The 19,822-nt window shown below is 33.0% G+C and overlaps 2 protein-coding genes across 2 annotated transcripts; one reads left to right on the forward strand and one right to left on the reverse strand.

Moving 5' to 3' along the window:
* The first annotated feature begins 662 nt into the window (after positions 1-662).
* On the forward strand, positions 663-4,463 carry LOC18049776. The gene is made up of 4 exons (XM_006443543.2): positions 663-895; positions 1,149-1,264; positions 2,483-2,580; positions 4,221-4,463. Exons 1-4 carry the CDS (start codon positions 718-720, stop codon positions 4,357-4,359), a joined length of 531 nt encoding a protein of 176 aa, XP_006443606.1. The 5' UTR covers positions 663-717; the 3' UTR covers positions 4,360-4,463.
* Positions 4,464-6,152: 1,689 nt separating this feature from the next.
* On the reverse strand, positions 6,153-8,849 carry LOC18048178 (cyclin-dependent kinase inhibitor 3). The gene is made up of 3 exons (XM_006443545.2): positions 8,207-8,849; positions 6,735-6,938; positions 6,153-6,620 (listed from the first exon to the last, which is right to left on the reverse strand). Exons 1-3 carry the CDS (start codon positions 8,584-8,586, stop codon positions 6,551-6,553), a joined length of 654 nt encoding a protein of 217 aa, XP_006443608.1. The 5' UTR covers positions 8,587-8,849; the 3' UTR covers positions 6,153-6,550.
* Positions 8,850-19,822: the final 10,973 nt, after the last annotated feature.

Raw genomic sequence — 19,822 nt, forward strand, 5'->3', positions numbered from 1 at the left:
TTATTAATCCAAAGAAAACTAACTAATTACATCCAATCAATATCTAACTATGCATTTAGAATAATACTAAGTAAATTACTTAAACTTCAACAATTGAGAGAGAAAATACTAACATTCTATGACAATGACATTGACACAAAATATTTTTTGCTCAGTGGATTTGAATCCATCTTCCTCTTTGATTGCTAGAATAGATCTCTTGTTGTCCAAGTGGGGCACATGAATAGTCACAGTTTAATTGTAAACTCTAACTTTCAGAAACTATTTTATATTTCAATTATATTTGAATATAGCATCTTTATCAAAAAGAAGATGCATGCAAAAGCATTAAGCAATTAGACTTATGTGATTAATGTGTCAAGAATTCAATTTAAATAAAAGTACTTGAGATATTGTATTTTATTGTATTTTTTATTATTTTTCTTTTTAAATTTAAAATCACCCTTTAATCAATTTGTTAATTAGCTATTTATTTTTAAAATAATTAAAAAATTTTATTAATAAAGATAATGTGTACCATTAATTATCTCTAATATTATATATTTATTACATTATTGATGCAGTAAAAAAAATTACAGCATCATAGTGAGACCCATTTCTATTTATAATGATACCATAAAATAAACATGCCCACCAAGAAGACCAAAAAAGAAAAAAAAATAGCGCAATAAATAATATTAATAATTAGCGGCATCATCAGGCCCTTCCAAGTCGAGCATGGACTTTACTTCATGGTTTCGGCGCAGTAGCGGTAAAATACCCAAAAACCAAAATCAACCAACAAAATCAAATCTGCTGCAAGAATATGAAGAAGAACTTCTTGGAGTCACTGATCAGTTACTCGATCATCTCAAGACCTTCACTTTAGATACATTCAAGAATTTCCCATTTAAAGGTTCTTTTTTCTTTCTTTTTTGTCTGTATTTACTGAATGGAGTGCTTTTTTCTTTTCTTCTTTTTTTTTTTTTTCTGTGTGTTTACCGAATGGAGTGTTTTTTTTTCCCCTTGTGATTAAACACAAGTTTTGTTGGTGATGAACTGAAGGGTTGCTTAAATTTAGCTTACTTTAGAGGAATCTGATGCAAGTTCGAATTTTTTATATCTATCTGTTGGATTAAAACGCTGCGTATTGGTTGAATTTGGTCCAGATGATGATGAAGCTGCTTATGACGTGGAAGCTGCAACAAATTCTTCAGGGAATGTACGGAAGGATCTCTCTGAGTGGCAGGAACGCCATGCTTTTCTTGTGCTTTCAAAATCTAAGGTTTCAATTTCTTACTTTTTTTGGTCACTTTTGTGTGAAATTCATTTAGGAAGTAGGGTGGTTAGTCATATTATGTTTCTTTTTTCAATTTTGGCAATTTGAGTTGAAACTTCTGCTGTAGATTAGCTTGTCAGCTTGCATTATAAATGCCGTTTCTTGTATATATGAGGCTAGTACTAATTCTTTGTATTGATTGGCGTGATCATGCACTGCTGTGATGCACTTTGTAATAGAACTTAATGCATTTTTGAAGTGATAGGAGGAGTAGACTTCTATTTCCGGGACATATTATGAAACTAGAAAGTCAAAACTATGAAATTACATGGTTAATAAACTCGATATTACATACTAGCCCTAACGGTTCTTCTAGTAACTGATCTTGGTTTCAGAAACAAAAGGATGGGTCAGATTGGATAATGCCGGTCAGAAATATGAGACCTGTATTCAAGCATTTTTTTTATTCGGCAAGCTCTAAGTAGGAATAAATGTAAAGAAAGCCTTCAGTCTCACGTGGACTTGAAATCAAGTTTAGACTGTCATCACAAACAGGGAATTTTTTTTTTTTTTTTAAGATCTGCCATTGTTATGCTATAATTTATTAAGCATAGATTATAGGAATTTATGATGTTAGGAACTAGGTTGGATAATTTAGGTATCTCTATTATGATGTCACATAACTGAACTTTAAACTGTGTTTCTATGAGATTCTCGTTTGGAAAATAGTGATCAGCCATTCAATTCTTATTGGCATGCTAAGATACCATTCTGCCAAAGATATAACATGCACACAAATAGTATTAACAACCCTGTCATAGTTTTGAAACTTTGAATGGAAACTAAATGTTAAGAGTAAGAATGTGGTTATATCTGTTGGCAACTTGGCTAAACATCTCTGTACCCTATCTTTGCTGCTTTGATTAGAGGTTTTTCTTTGAACTTTACACTTTGAAAGTGTAGTGATATACGTGATGGAGTATTGTTTGATTGTGCCCATTAAATTCTATGAATTGTATTAGATTGTGCCTAGTAAATTCGATGAAGTGTATCTTTTCAGTGATACAAAAATTTTAGTGCTTGTCAATTATATCTGGTAAACTGAATATTATGTACTGTTCTTTAATTGTTAGATTGATAGCTTAGGCAATTGATCTGTCTAACTCGTACTAATTGGTATCTGAATTGATTCTGCTTATCAACTTTATGTTTGCTTTTTGCCAGGAACTTTCTCATCTTAGATTTAGGCTGTGCCCTGCCCACTTGAAGGAACAACAATTTTGGAGGATCTACTTCATGCTTGTCCATGACTATGTGGCTGAGTAAGTAGATGAGTTTTCAGTTATTCTCACATGATGTGGCTGAGTAAGTTGATGAGTTTTCAGTTATTCTCACATGATAAGTAGAACTTGTTGTTCCAAAATCTATGCATATGGTATACTTTTCACTTTTCAGTTGGGACCTGTGTTTCTTCGATTTTCTTTTGGGTGAAGTGTTGCAACTGTCTTCCTCTTATTAAAGCAAATTCTATCTTACTTATCAAATCAAGAGGACGAAAAGTTGTTTTGGTGTTTGTACATCTATGTTTTTTGTAAAAATGGTATGGTGTTTAAAGAGTGCCTTGTGGCCTATTTTTTTCATTGTATCATGATCCTATTATTAAAATAGCACCTTCATTTTACTTCTTAGAAGTACAATCCTATGATTTAAATTAACTATTTTCCTTGGTTTAATTGTTAGGCTCACTTGAATAGTATAAGTCTTCCAATTTGCTTCCCTTTGAGTAGGCCCTAAGTGTTATAGGGAGTAGAATGGAATTGTCTTTGGTTTCGTGTTCGTAACAAGAATCCTTGTACTTTGTGGAGAATTTATGCCCTACTTTCCCTTTGGTGATTGACTAAATCCACGGAAAAAAGCTGAAAAACCTAAAATGGCATATTTGCTGCTTGCAATACATCTTCATGTTCTTCTCAAGTCACCGTGTTTTCATTGTGTGCATGCTTGACTATTGTGATGATAATTAAGGGCTTATGACTATCCTATGGGGCTGCAAAGAATTTATTTAGTCACAATTGAAGTAGATATTTTTGTCATGGTTAAGGGATGCTACTAGAATGAAGGCTTTTGGAGCACTTGAAACGTAGGTCTATTTTTGTGCAGGATTAGCAAAATAGAGGAAGAAAGGTATACTTCCCTTTAAGGCTTAGAAATGTACATTTGAAGGAGGTAAAAATTAAACCTAAGTAAACTACTAATTGACAGAAAGAAATACACTTATAACTTTTGTCCATGAAATTTTATGGTGATGAAGTATTGAAAGTTCTACATAAATGTTGAATGTGTGATTTTGCATGGATATGAAAATGAGATTAGAATTATTGGATTATTAATCTGGCTGTGTTTTGTTAAAGAGCTCATAGTAGAAATCAGTTTGTGTATGTTAAGACTTAAGAGTGTGTGAATCTGTTACAATTGATGTAAAGTTCCACATGATGGCCTTCTCCCTAAACATTTTTTTTTTTTTTATGGACCTTGACAACAAAGCATAAGCTCAGGTATTTGTTAGTGTATGTTGCGGACCTAGAAAAGGAAGTTTTATATGCTGACATTCTGATAATTCTGTTGTGGACTTTGGAAAAGCCTTCATTCAGATATTAGATAGATTATGTTATGGAGCCTATGAAGGATGAAAATAGTTTAATTAATTTTTGGAGGCATTGTTTAGAAATGTGAATTAGCAGTTGCAGTTCATCATAGCTGATACTAGCTGAGCATTTAGTTCTTTGAGTTTTGCTCATGCCAAGGTTAAGAGTGTGACTTCTATGCAAAAATTACTAAATAAATAAAGGTGTGTTTGGTAACTCAAGCTAGAATTGCTCTTTTGTGTCTCTGTTCATGCAGTGTCATTAAACTAACTTGTTTGCTCTACACTGAAGATGTGATTTCTTGTACATGTTAACAGATATGAGATACGTGCTATACAACGAGCTAAAATCAAAAGCATGGCTATGGAAAATGAAGAAAAGCCAAATGCCAGTGCATATGAAGTCGAAATGGCAGAAACAAAGCAAGCAGCTGTTTTATCTCCTTCAACGCCATGAAATCACGATTTGGATATTAGATTTGGGGATTGAGCAGGTATCTGTCTGTTTTTGCTTGTAAAAAACAGCTTCATAATCATTATTGGTACAGTGCTTCTGCTGAATTAACCATGCACTAAGTGGCTTTACTAGTGGAAATCATGTATTTTGGATTTGCTAGTCTTCTTTGTCATTTCTTGTGAACTCACACTGTTATTTTGGCCCGGCAGTAAATCATATGATAGTAATTCAATGGGATGGTTTGAAGATGAGAAATGCAGAACCATCAGATTTGAACCTAGAAAGAATCTGAGTTTTTTATTTTTTATTTTTTGGGCCATAGTGGTTGCTGATTGTGTTATCCATTCTTTGTAGTTGTAATGTCATTAGCAAATTTCAAATTTAACTAATGGCTTAGAATCTGATGCCCATCACATTTTCTTTGTTCTTTGACCATGACTCTCTCTTAAATAGTAACTCAGATTGAATTATTAAATTATGATTTTTATTAATAAAGAATATTTAAGTTTTTATTTATTATTTTTTTTAAAATTACAATATTGATCAGCTACTGGAAACAAGTTTCATACTGCCCAGTTCGTATATGGAAGTATGGAACGACCAAAGTGGCCGGAGCAAAAGGTTGCCTTAACAAACAATTTTAAATTGTCTCAGAGCCGTTGATGGCCTAATAAAAAACAACTTGATCATTCCAGCAAATGAACAAAGCTTGCAGGACCAGATGCTATATAAAATTAGAATGCTTATGAGAAGTTATACATTATGTAAGCGCACACACACATGGCGACGTATTATATGTAAGTGTAGAGCAGGGATCAATTGGTATTGGGGAGCAAGATCCTGGTAAAACATCAAAGAAATTCACAAAAGCTCAGAGGTGAGTTTCCATTTCGCTATGCTATCTTCACGCACAAGTCACAACTACCTGATATTTAGAAAAGAATAGAAGAAGGGATCAAAGCATAGTAGGATACATCACCGAATTCATGATGAAGATGCCGCAAAAATGCAAATGCAACATGTGATGCATAAATCTGCTCCAGAATCCGTACGAGGTCCCCATGTGAAGAATAATAATGAGGCAGAATTGCTTCAAACAAGGATGGTTTGGATGAATGTGATTCTGTGAATGTGAATGCCCACTTGACAAAAACTGCACAGCTTTTTCCACCACAGGTTGCAAGTAAAGTTAAAATGAAGAGCAAAAATCAATCAATATAAATGCCCGCTGTCAGAAAGATCCTCCTCATCCTCAACTAAGATACTACTGAGCAACCCCAGACTGCTTGGGTAAAATCCCAGTCCTTAATCCATCATCATCATTAAACCGCAGATAGCAACATGAAAAATGTGTAAAGAAGGCCAAATTAATTTACTGTGTTCAAAATATTTGGGCCGAGGGTTGGGGTAAGGGAAGAATTGTGAATTGTACCGAATTTTAAAAGTATCTGGTACCGAGTTTGTATCCATAACCAATATTTACCAGTCAAGATTTACTTGCATGCATTACTTGCAACGTATTCTTATCTAATACTGATACTTCATTAACATCGGTTGATATTCCATTCAAGTTGCCAGTCCAATTGTGTCCTTGATTAATGACATTGACCAGCCAATATCACAACAAATCCAATTCTCATAACAGGCCAAAACAATCAAATTGTAGATTTGCAAAATGACATACATCACTATCACAGCTAAAAATTGAAGTGCAGGTTGTGTTTTATCTGATAACAGGTATTGAGAGATTGACGGTGGGGGAAAAAAGAAAACCGAAAGTAAAGACAAAAGCATTAAAATGACAACTGAGTAGCATTTATTTCCAAAGAGCATCCACGGTTCATCTTCATCCCTAGTTTCTGCTATGGACAAAAGTTAAATTTTCGAGGGAAAAAGACAGGAAGCAACAGCTAGTAATTAGATTTAAACCCTAAAAATTACAAATGATGAAACTATCAAAGACCCTAAACTAAACATTATTTCTTCTTCCCCTTGAACCTTTGGTTAGCGTGCAATTCATCAGCTCTGATATGTGACAGATCCTTAAATTACACATCTTAGTTCAAATCATTCTTTACATGAAAATAGACCGGTGATGGAATCACACAGCACCAGCCAATCCCAGTCAATTCCTTCAAATCATGCTGAGCTGAAGGAAACAATTAACACACACAGATGAAATTAGCCCTTCTTATGGCACCACTTGCACCCATCCGTAGCGTCCTGGGAGGGGCAAATCATTCACAATGTCAAAGTTGTACCTGCAAAATAAACCAAGTAACGAGAAGACGATCAACTTTTCTAGCACATTTGAATATATAAAATGCAACACAGAAAGCTTCAAAGCAAACAATTTAGAAATGAAAGTTGCATACTTCTCAATAAACAATCTCCGTTGTTGTTTCTCTGCAGTGGCAAAGAATTCCTCAATTTCATTTGCTGTGGGCATGATTCTCTGCACACCATTCTGAACTCCTTGGTTAGTTGCAGGTGAGCCAGTCCGTCTGGTGATGGAGCCGGGGGTTCCAATGGTGTCACAACCCCTTATGAAGCTACATGGTGTACTTTCCCTGGTACTCCTGCATAGCAACAGCAAATTAACAATGATTGACCCAAGAACATGAACTGAGTTTTCAACACAAGAACATCAAATCTACTACTGTACCCATCTATATCCCCATTAAAGTGCAAAGAAATTCCGATAGCGAAGACATGTATTGAAAGGGCAAGTTCCAATTTGGGCAATAAATACAATAAAAAGCAAGAAATCTGTAACTCGTAGTCCCAAATCAAAGTATCCCACACATGTTTCATCAGTCTAGAACCAGGCCCCATGAACATGACATTTCAATGGTAACACAAAATGAGGCATAATACTTATGGATGCCACCGCGGTAATAAATAATCCACTATCTTTTTTTCGCATCCCAAAAAAGACACTATAAAGTTTCAGCAATTGTTTTGCCAATTAGAAGAAAAGAGAACAACAGGCCTAAGATTATAATGAATTCATACCAAGAAGATCAAATCAATTTGCAGATATAACCCAATATTTATTTGTTCCATTGGTCCAGGATAAAAATTGAATTGACAGTGGTCTCAAAATAATTGATTAACAAACTAATGTGTTCAGAACATGCAACATATCAGCTTCCACGTGATGGAGAAATAAAACTTGAACATCTTGAACATCAATTACTATGCTGAAAGGTACTGTGGTACAAAAACAAAAACTGAGTATTATTCATTGAAATGTCCCTCAAAGGTCACCAGCCACAAACTTTCATGTTATCAAAGAAAGAGGAATTTTTTTTTTGGTGAATAAAAGGTCAAAAAAGAACATGATAAAAAAACTTATTTATAAAAAACTTATTTAAAAGAGAGAGAAAGAGAGAGAGACAGAGATAGAGATAGAGACTTTTGATTGACGCCTTGTAACTTCAAATTTCAAAATATAGGAGTCTGGAATTTAAAAAACAAGAAGAAAGATTGACAAAAAACACATAAACTGAAAATATGAATACTCAAAAAACACATGAAGGAAAAAAAATCTCACATTTTGCAACATTTACTTGAACTGGAGCCTCGAAAAGAAACCAAAAGGGAGATATATTTTTAATGGGTTTGAAGAACAGAACAAAACAAAACAGAACAGAACAGAACGATTTCCCGCTTCTTTAAGAAAAAAAAATTGACAAGAATAAGAAAGTTTTCGGTAAAAATAAAAACAAAAGCATCAAGAGAGAGAGGGGAGAGAGAGAGAGAGAGAGGGCGGATGAGGCACAGAAAGTTTGCACCCAGAAATTGAAAGTTAAAGAAACAGAGAAGTGAAATAAGAAATAAAAACCTGTCTCTGGGTTCAAAGTCTGCAATGTAAATGTTGTCTCCAGAAGAGGCCTCAGGAGCACCCACTTCATTAGAAGCAACATTCTCCAACTCCTTCAAAGAACTTGAGCCCTTGTCTTGGCTTTGGTTTCTGTTGTCACCTTCTCCGCAACTAGCCTTTTCTCTGTCTTTGTGTTGCTGTTGTTTTTGTTTGGAAGGAGGCGGGGAGGACTTCTCGAGGCGGCGGCTCCTGAGCTGGAGGTAACAGAATGAGCTCTCGTCAACAACAACTCCGCCGAGGCCGCTGTTAAGCCGCTGCTGTAAAGCTAGGGTTTTGGCTCTTGTCCGGACACCTTCCACCACCACTGCCACCTTTGATTTCTTCTTCATGTACTTCCCCATTCTCTTATTTTTCAAATCAAAACCCCGCCCACCACCCCAAAATAAATAAATCTTCCTCTGCAAGCCCTTTTTGTTTTTTTTTTTAAAAATTTTCTTTTCTTTTCACAGAAGAAAGAGATATATATATATAGAGAGAGAGAGAGAGAGAGAGAGAGAGGAGCCAAGGAGGGAAAGAGGAGGAGGAGGAATTTGTAAGAGGGTTTGGGGCGAAAGCGTGAGAGAGAGAGTTGGTGAGTTAAGTTTTAATTTTAGGGTTCCCGGTTTAAGGAGCATTAGTTGTGCATCTCTTCTCGCGATATTTTTCATTTTCTCCTGTCGATATCTTACCAGATATTTTAGCTAAGTTAACAGCGTGATTATTTGATTAATTAAAACGCACACCGCTGGGCTCGATCCAAATATCCATTACACCCAACTCAACTACCGGCAATTTACAGTTGAAAAAGCTAACCAACAACTGAACTTTACCATTTTCTAATTGAAACCCCTCTCCCTCTCTCTCTCTCTATCTCTCTCTCTCTCTCTCTCTCTCTAGTCTCCAGTCTTCTGCTGCATAATGAAACATTGAATGCCACTGCGCCCTTTCCACCTCCTTACACTAATGACCCCCAACTCCCTAGCGGTTCAGTAATTTGCCAAGAATCTTTTGATTCCAAAGCAAGACTAAAGAAGAGATTCGTCCATTAATTAAGTTTCTCAGCTTCCCCCTCATTTAGCCCATTCAATTAATTTTAACTTCTTTTATCTTCTTTATTTATCTGACCTTTTGAAATTTATTAAAACTAGTTCTGAAAATATGCTTATGAAAATATTTTTTAAATTCTTAACTCACACCTAAAATACCAAGTCCTTGTCAACAACATATTTTCGACAAAATATAGTCAACAGAGTCAATGTTCAAAAAAAGCTTTTAGAAAATCAACAAAAATTTTTACTGAGTTCTTAATACTTTTGTTAAAATAAAAATCTATTTTCAAACTTTTCCCTTTATTAATAACAATAAAGACTGACCTTTCGTTGACATTTTAAATATAAACTATGTTTTCATTAACTAGACAATATTTTTTTAACCCAAAAAAAAATAGATAAATATGATAAAAGAAATTAAAATTACTTACTTCCTAATGGCTACCGAATTGATGTCTAAAAGGTATGTAAAACCTTGACTATTGAGTTATGTAAGTAGAATCTTAGTATACACTAATTTAATTCATGGGTTTGCTCATATTAAAATAAAATCAATTCATTAGATATTTAATCGATACTAAAAACAATAGTATCTCAAGGTTTGTGGAACCTTGACTGTGTGCTTAATTGACCTGTTTATATCTGAGCATTCATACGTCTCTATAATAAGAAAAAAATGTTGTGAGAAGTGTCAGTTAGTAGCGATATAGAGAGACTCATTACTTTTCACATTTTCTTTGCTTAATCAACTTGGTTTTAATTAAAAAAATATATAGACATAATGTTCATATATGTTAATTCAAAAATATATCTAATAACATAGACAAATGTTTTGGGGTGAAATTGTGTATGCAAACTTTGGGGGTGAGGGGTTTGAGCTACACATATATGTTCATTCAAAAATATCTAAAAAATAGACAAATGTTGTCATCTTTTTAATTTATGAGCACACATCTAATGATAGCAGACTTGGGACAATGAGTACACACTGGCCTCATCATGGACGATTGGTGCTTCAAAGCAAGTACATAATAGACCTGTCCTCTTTCTCTTTGAGTGGGACTAAAAACACACCAATATTTGTATTCTGAATCTTTAGTCTAAATACGTTGTAATTGGGAGTATTTTAAGCACATAATTAGCTATTTGGTATAAACTAATCAACATTAAAATTGTTAATGACTTTTTTTTTCTTCTAATTAATGAGAACATTCTAGTAAGAATGTGATCATGTCAAGGGCCATACTGAAACCGATTAGAGTCCCACAGTCTCTTTGTATCTTTAGAGCTAGCCTTAATCATATGTCTTATTACTTAAATTTTAGGTGTTTAAGTTCAATTAGAAACATAAATATCAATTGGGTTTTGGCTTTTTGCATAGCCAAATAAAATTAAATGAGCGACTTGTAATCCCATTAGAAATTAGTATTTAAAAAGTAGAAAACACATAGATCCATAAGACTTTTTTATTTAAAATTTGTTACACATTAGAGCTATTACAATTTTGGATATATTAGAAGAATGAAATCTACCAAGTAAAACTTAAAAAAAAAAAACACACAAATATCAATTTGGTCTTGTATTTTTGCATAGTCAAATAAGATTTAACAAGTAACTTGTAATCTCATTAGAAACAAGTGTTTAAAAGATAGATCACAAGACTATTTAGTTTAAAATTTGTTACTAATTAGAGATATTACAATTTTAGATATATTAGATGTACGAAATCTGCTAACTAAAACTAAAAAATACGCACGACGATACACAAGATTTACCCCTACACTACACTTATAAGATGTATCTACTCTTACTTGAAGTTGTGGGCATTATTCCACCGCTTTGGGCATTTAGCCTTTTATTTATTTATTTATTTATTTATTATTATTATTATTAAAAGAAAAGTAATATTTTCATTAAATCGATTCAGTGATTAATAACATGACTTTTATTGGGAACAGGTTCAGCCAGCCATACAATAGGTTCAACAGTTTGGGGCACTAGGGCTCTGCCATAGTGACGAGGCTTGGAATTTGATGATGATTCGCGTTCTTCTTTCAAAGTCAGAATGAACTCTCACAATCGAATCACATGAAAGTTCAAGTACTAAAATTACGCAACTCCAATACATTTTCAAAACTTTAACCAAAATTTATTGGATTCTGGGTCGTATGATTCATGAAAATGAAAATAGTTAAGACTAGACAGGTGAGTGAAAATGTTGTAGCAGTTGCCAGCCAGCTCCTAAAAATTATTGCCTAAATGATAATCACTTTCTTTTAATTTCTTGGAATCCTCAAATTCAAGAGGATTTGAATTAGTATAAATAGAAAAAAAAAAAAAAAAAGGCTCCCATTGATAATCGTGCTTTAAACTTAACCAAAAAAAACCTTCTAGGGAGGGACAATGATAATTAGTAAAAATCTATCAATAAATAATAATATAATATAATATAATTGGAGTGTTGTATATTATTATTTGAATATTTTTAAAATTGTATTGTATTTTTAAAAAATAAAAATTTTTAATAAGGAGGAGAAACTCCACCCACTAAACATTAGTCTTTATTCTCTATTTTTATTTGAACTATGCAAAATGCTTTCGTGATCAATTAAACTACAATTGTTGTTTGTATTACATGGTCAATTAAAATGCATGATAGTTTATATTATATGTTGAATGTGCTTTAGCTGAAACAATTATATCTACTTCCCCAAATGCTAATCACATCAATTTGAATTAATTCTTATTTTTTACATATAAAAATAAAATAAAGAGAGCAGAGTACTTGACTACCTGTGAAGGAATCTTTTCTTTGCTTAATTTCCCGCCAAAACCCAAGTCTCTCCATTAATTATCTAATGGTGTGTTTAGCAAAATAAGAATGGGTGGAATGAGAATGAGAATGAGAATGTGAATGTGAATCAAAATAAATTATTTACTTTAACTATAGGAATCATAATCGAAATGAGTTGTATTATCATTAATGTGTTTACTTTATTTTAAAATTAGAATCATAACGAGCTAGGTTATTATCAATTATTAAAAGAATCTTAATTAATTTTTGTCATCATTGTTATTATTATTATGACGACGACGATGACGACGATGATGATGATAGCAACAACAGTTGTTGTATGGGTTCCACGCAGCTTATTCTTGTTCCTAACTTCAATTTAACAATTAAACGATTTATTAATTCTGATTGCCATTCCTATTTAGTAAATACAAAATAAGGAAAACGTAGACAAGCAACTTTAAATGCCATACATAAGCCTATGTATCATCCAACTAGGCCTATGTTAATCCGATGTACCCTCCGCTCCTCGTCTTTTATCATTAATGTCTTCTTCTTCGTTTCTCCGGTTTGAATATTTTACGAAGTATCATTCTGAGGATTACATTTATAAAAAGGAAAAAAACATTATAAAATCAACAATTTGTAACATGAAAATGAAGAAGTGACTAATAATAGATATTATGTTCTTTTGTGACAAAACTCATCTTAGTAAGTTACGAATTGCTCAAATTCATTTGACATTAACAAAGCTAGGACTTATTAGCATAAATATAATAATAAACAAACAAATAAACAAATAAAGTTATCTCATTATTTGGTGGATAAAAATGGTGTAAAATTAATGGTCACTCCAAAAATGTTACGTTATATAGAAACTTCATTTACAAACGCATTTTATTGTAAAGTTATGAGATTTTGGTATATTTACAGTACAACTGCCGCCGTATGGTACAATGCTCTATACTCTTGATTGGAAACTCAAACTTTTTACTATTGACTTATAAATTTATTGGTACCATGCATAATATATCATATGATAACGTTAAAAAAAAAAAAAAAAAGATTTCACGAGTTAGGAGTGCTTCAATTATATCGAGTGTGACTTTGGAAATGCGTATATCTGAAACATTTATATTATCGTAAATTTATATTATGATTGAAATTAAAAAAAAAAAAACACACACACACACTTAAATAAGACGGAAGGTGCCATCATTATATAATATGGGTCCAGTTATGGTACTACAGTTATAAGATACTACAATTAAATTCAATTCTGATGACAACTGTGTGTATCCAATAATTAGATTCAGCCGGTACCATAACTTTGCCCCACATAATATATATGGGACGATCACCCGTATTCAAGAAACCAACTTTACAAACTTTCAAAGGAATCTCCTGAAAACCCTAATCCTATCCTAGATTCCTAGGGACTCTAAATAAGCCTAAACTCACCCCCAAAATTACTATAAATATTTTAATTCTTATCGCAATTTCATTGACACAAATTTCAGAGTCCTCATTTTTAACCTTCGGCTAATTTTTTTTATTTGCTTCAACTTTCCCAAGGGCAGTAAGAGCCGTACAAATGGCAAACGTGTGATTGCAGAGCCAATCATCGCCCTGCTCAGATCATCAGATCTAACTCCTCCTCCTCCTTCAAGGGTTCGAGTGAAAAGATCTCAAATTTTTTTTTTTTTTTATCAATTCAATACAATCGATTTTTCACGTCCTCCCGCGTTTTCTAACAATCTCAAGCTACACGCTTCTCGAGAGCGTGTTTGTCACAGTCCAATAGTGTCACGAGAAAAGATAACCGTGCTTGGGTTTTGCATTGCAAGACGGCAGCAAATTGCAATGCAGTGCCACAGTTGACAGATTAAGAGCATTCACTCGCTGACAACCTGCAGGTTCAGGTACGTTATCACTTCTAACCAATCACGGAGAGCGTGCCTTTGCACGTATTTTGAGGAGTACCTTGTCTATTATATAATATAATATGCCTCGCTCTTCTCACTATGCAACTTTATTTTTTGATATTTTCCAGCGCAAAATTTAAAAAAGAATTTTCTGATTTGCCACTGAATTTTCAGTTAATTGTGCAATAACGATATGACTTTTTTTTTTTCTCCTGGAAATTACGTGAAATAAGAAGAATAATAATACTGTTCTAAAAAAATATTACTATGCTTTTCAGTATTATTTCAATATTTTATCCTAAATGTTGATGTGCAATGATTTATTTTGGTGAATTTCATAATTTTCAAAAATTATTTATCACTCATACAACTCAATTGATAAATTCCGCTTGAAATACTAATTAAATTTTGAACAATGATACAAATCTCACCAATAACCCTCGCTTGGACCCTTTAAAAGTCGAACAAGGGAAAAAAAATTAGCTTTTACTTATTTTTCCAAAAACGCCCCACTTGAACGCGGGGATGACAAAATCCCTACAACATTGGAGGCCTTGTGGGATTTTTTTCCATTCGAAGAGGATATTGAGATGATTTAAATGTCTAATTTTTTATTCAAAGAATCGACAGACACTATTTTTCACTCAACCTCTTATTTAGGAAGAGGTGGAGATGAAATAGAATTCCATTACCTCCCTATAGGGGTGTTCAAAATCCAATCTGATCTGCTTAATCCGTCTGATCCGTGAAAATTCGATTAGTATAAATTCGATCCGTGGATCCGTGAATTAGATATGGATTGAAAATTTAAAAATCCGCAGTCGATGGATTGGATATGAATTTACTTCTGTAAATCCGTAAAAATCCATGAATCCGTAAAATATATATATATATAGTTAAAAAATTATTATAAATTTAATTAAAGAATATTATAAATGTGACATTACATAGTTACATAAGCACTATAACATATCTTAACCATTACCCAATAATAATATTAAATAAAAAATAATTAAATAATCAAATATACAAATATAACTTGTAAAAATTGTAAAACAAAATAAAAGCAAAGTCACACGCACTAGCAAAAGCAAAGTAACATAACGTCACGTTACCAACAATTTACAAAGTCACCCAAAAGCAAAATAACATAACGCTAAGTCACAAACAATTTGCAAACAAAAAACCCTAAGCTTCTCCGTCGCCACATGCACTAGCAACATCCAATACTGATTCGATACACTTTCAACACCGATTGGAAGGACGTCGGCCGCGTGATTCCAGCGAGAGCAAACCATTTTCTTCCCCGAGTCCATCGAGCCACTTCACAATCACTGGTTCCAGCCAAACAATTGAACCATCACAACCTTCAAGATCGCCTCCCGTACTTCTCCTAGTTTCCATCGTTGACGGCTCCATAATCACTACTTTTCGACAAGTGCAATAGCCCTGGTGAAGGATCAGACTGTATTTTGAAACTTTAAACGTATTATTGTAGCTTTATTTGAACAATTAATCTCGATGTACTATATTTTGAAACTTTGAATGTATTATTTTAGTTTTATTTAAACAATTAATTTGTTTAAATTTTATTCAATTTTAAATTTAATTGGTAGTAAAATTATTTTTATATTAGATTTTTTTTTTAATTTCATTAGTTCATGAATTGGGGAGAACTAAAAATTTTTAATTCGGAAACTAATACGCAAAATGGTGGATTAGATATGCATTAAGTTAAATCCGCAGACGTATGGATTGGATATGGATTAAGTCAAATCCGCATCCGATCCGCAGATGTATGAATTGGATTTGGATTGAGTTTAATCAATCCGTGAATTGGATTGGATTGAAAAATTATAATCCGCAAAATTGCGGATCGGATATGGATTGATGTCTAATCCGTAAAATCTGATCCGCGAACACCCCTACCTCCCCATTTTTTTATTTCCTTATTTAAATTTTTAAAATTAATTTTATTTTTCTAAAATTATTAGTCAATAAAATTTAAATTATAAAATATTAAATATTAGTGTAAATAGAAAATATCGAAATATTTATACAAATAATACAAATATTAGTTAACTCAAAATTTTTAACGTAATTTGGACTTAATCACAACTAAAGCTCATAACCTTACAAGCTCATAATCCACAAATCAAATCTTAAGCCAGTTGGGTCTTTGGTTTAGTGGGAGAGCCCTTGCACTTACAATGTGAAGAGAAATGATTCGAGCCCTTGCACTCCATAAAAGCATTATACTGGTTAGTTTCAGTCTTCCTTCAATTATCAAATAATTAAGTGGAGTGGACACCGTTCGAATATTAGAGAGAGTTTAAATAATATATCTAGGTAGCACTTTAGAGGAGCACATGCCACGATGAAGGTCTCAATTGTATAATCTGTTTGTAAACATTAATTGTAGATGTAATATCAGTAACAGTCATGTATAACAGTATTAAAAAAAATAATCTTAAGCCACTCTCTCATAGTCTCACTCATTCTTTTTGAATTATTCGCGCCACAACCAGCACGCAGCTTGTCCTCATCTCACTATAGCCCAGTAGCACATTCTGTCATCAGTAATCGAGCAGCCAGCTTGTCACATCGTCAACCAGTAGCCCGGCTCGCAATGTTTGTTGCACCATAGTTGGTGGGCAAGAGATATCATTGCATATGGATAACATTCATGTCAATATTGTATAAAAATCACGTTTTTTGAATTTTGTTTTGAAAAGCATTATTTGAATATTATATATATCAAAAGTTTGATGGAGTATAATAAAATAGACTAATTAACTATCATTTACTTTTTTTATTTTATATATTTTTCAGTTAATATGATTACATGAAGTTCAAAAACTAAAAATATATCAATTATTCTGGATCATGAATCCTCAACAATCCCCTATTATTATTTCAGGATCCTATTCCCTCCCCCTCTAACAATTCGAGTAAGGACGAGGAGAGTACAAGGATATATGCAGAATATCGAAGATAAGTACAAGAATAGTGGTTCCTTCCTCTCCCTTCCCTATTGCCTTCCCTACTTGAACCTTACAAAAGTAAAAGAAATTTACTTTTTATTTATTTTCTCTTCAAGTGGGATTCATTGGATTTTCTTGGATTCTTCTACATTACAAAGTTGTTTCGCATAGTCTCAAAATCCGAAACCTTAGTAATTTTAAAAGAAATTACACTATAATTTTATTGAAAATGAAAGAATTGCAAACTATTTCCATCAATTTTATGGAAAAATACATCGAATGTTGTTGTTGTTGATTTGCTTTTGTCTTTTTTTTTTTTTTTTTTGGTGTGTGTGTTTTCTTTTTTAAGTTAGTTGCCGATGGTTCAATTTTGGACTTTCTAACTGCTGGGTATTTCACTCTTGGGAGCAATTGATTTATAAGATTTTCAAACCCCGTCCCTAAGTAAACTTATGATTGATTGGAGCTTTTCACACCCCAGAAAAGTCCTGATAACGCCCCTCTAATAAGTTTACAATTTTAACCTTAATTCAAATTATAATTAGAGACAAAGGCATATCTTATAAACACAAACAATTTATTGTGTACACATGTGGACCCAAAAAAAAATTTCTCTATTTCAAGTTTTTAATCTGTCCAATTAATATGTAAACAAAATCAAACACTAATTCAATTGCAATTAGAACCCAATAATTGATTATGAATTTGACATACTCATGCAAGTAATTGTGTAAGAGGAACCTCAATTCCCAAAACAAGTTTCAATGTTCCTTTGGAATTCACCCACTTACACTTAAATTTATTAGAAGATCAAAAGGCATCGAAAGAAACAACAATCAAGAGAGACTTAAAAAAAGAAACACAGGCGATGCAACAATCTCGTGAAATTTTATTTATATCATCGACCCATATGATCATATAAATTTGGCAGCCATAAGCGTGACGGCATTCTTCTTGTGCTGGGTAAGACCAGGTATAACATCAAAATCCAAGTCCTCAGTCGGCATCTCCCAATTAAAGTTGTAAAGAAGATTGGCAAGTGCAAGCTCAACAGTGGGCAACGCAATAAGGACAAATTCTTCTCCGGGCACCAAATGGTATGAGTTCAAAATTTTGTCTTCCCAATTCAACATTGCTACTAGGATTCATAAAATCTCTCGGGAATTTATTCAAATCCCAAACTTGGGTGTGTCCCTTCTTATTCTCCACATACATATTCACAAACACCGGTGTCTCTGCAGCAGGTATTTCATAACCATTAATTATGCACTTTTCTGTTGTCTCTCTTGAGATTATTTCAGCCATTGGTTGAAATCTCATTGTCTCTTTCACTACAGCTTTAAGATGCTGTAATCTTGGAAGATATTCTTCATCTACAAACCCTTTCTTTTTTACGACACTTTTAACTTCTTCTTCAGCCTTCTTCATGGCTTTTAGATTCTTCATTAGGTTGGTCATTGACCATCTGAGGTTTACTTCACTAGTGTCGGCACCAACAAATATGCCCTACACCCATGCACGTTAAAATTAAATATGTCCTGAGCGCGCGGGTGTATATATATATATATATATATATATATATATATATATTTATTTATTTATTTATTTATTATTCTCTAATCACAACATCTTATTTTAACAAATTAAGGATGTCACTAATAAGTAAAAAAACATAAATTTTAATATACTAACATATTAAAAGACACAGTCTCCAATTTATTGAAATATATATATTATTTTATATTTTAGTGTGCATCCTCAATTTCCTCACTAGAGAATGATTATATAAGTCGTTATCATTTGAGCCTATTAACAAGTTATTTCTTGAATTTTTTAAAATTAACAAAAAAGTTTCTATTATATATCTATTTTTGTTAAAATCTATCTTATAATTCTCTGTATTTTGACTACTCTATGTTTGACCTATTTGAATTTTAAGTTGGACAACAATATTATTTTTCCTTGAAAAGCAAACCCAATAGTTATAGAATAAATAACCACCAGAGGTGTAACTAGCATTTTAGTTTGGTAGGAGACCATGATAAAACTACTACTACTACTACTACTAATAATAATAATAATAATAATAAACTTATCAAGACTACAGTGTAAAATTTGTAAAACTGAAGAGGCAAACCGCATAATGGATACTACAACGGATAAATTATAAAATTCAGAAGACTGTAAGTTCTAACAAGGGTACGTAGCTCGGCGCGGCCAAACATAAAATGAGTAAATTTTCAATTCATCCCTTCTTTCTTTTTTAAATTTCGACTTGGACAAGTAGTTCCACCGCCGCCTGGTGAGATGACAGGGGCCTTTGAATAATTTCTGAGAAATAAAAATAGAAAGATTAAGTAGTACCACGATGAGTGCTTTGATAAGATCCATGGTTGGATCAATTTTCATCTCAACAAGTAAAACATCAATGAAGTCCGCTTCTTGCTCATGATCATCATCATCAAGTTTTGAACGTCGTTTGGATCCAAATGCTGGTTGAGGAGTTGTCGATAAAATGTATATCACAGTCATTGAAATTCTTCGTGAGGCGACGTTTCATCCCTGTGAGTTTATCGAGCCAACTCTTGGACGGCAAACAATCTTTGAGAAACATGCTCCCCGCCATGCATGGCCTGAGTTTCCACAATTAAAGAATCGAACCTGCTGCTTTTACCTGCCATACCTTCGTCATCTTCGAACCTCTTGCTAAAATCAACGCTGAAAATAATGTTACGTACAAGCATCATCGTTATTTCACTTACGTTGATGGGTTTTGAAAGAGAAGATGAATTTGATATCTTTTCAAGCGCATGTGGGAAATCTCATCATTGGAGTTAACAATGATG

This window comes from Citrus clementina, unplaced genomic scaffold (assembly GCF_000493195.1).
Source record: "Citrus clementina cultivar Clemenules unplaced genomic scaffold, Citrus_clementina_v1.0 scaffold_3, whole genome shotgun sequence".
NCBI classification, from domain to species: Eukaryota; Viridiplantae; Streptophyta; class Magnoliopsida; order Sapindales; family Rutaceae; genus Citrus; species Citrus x clementina.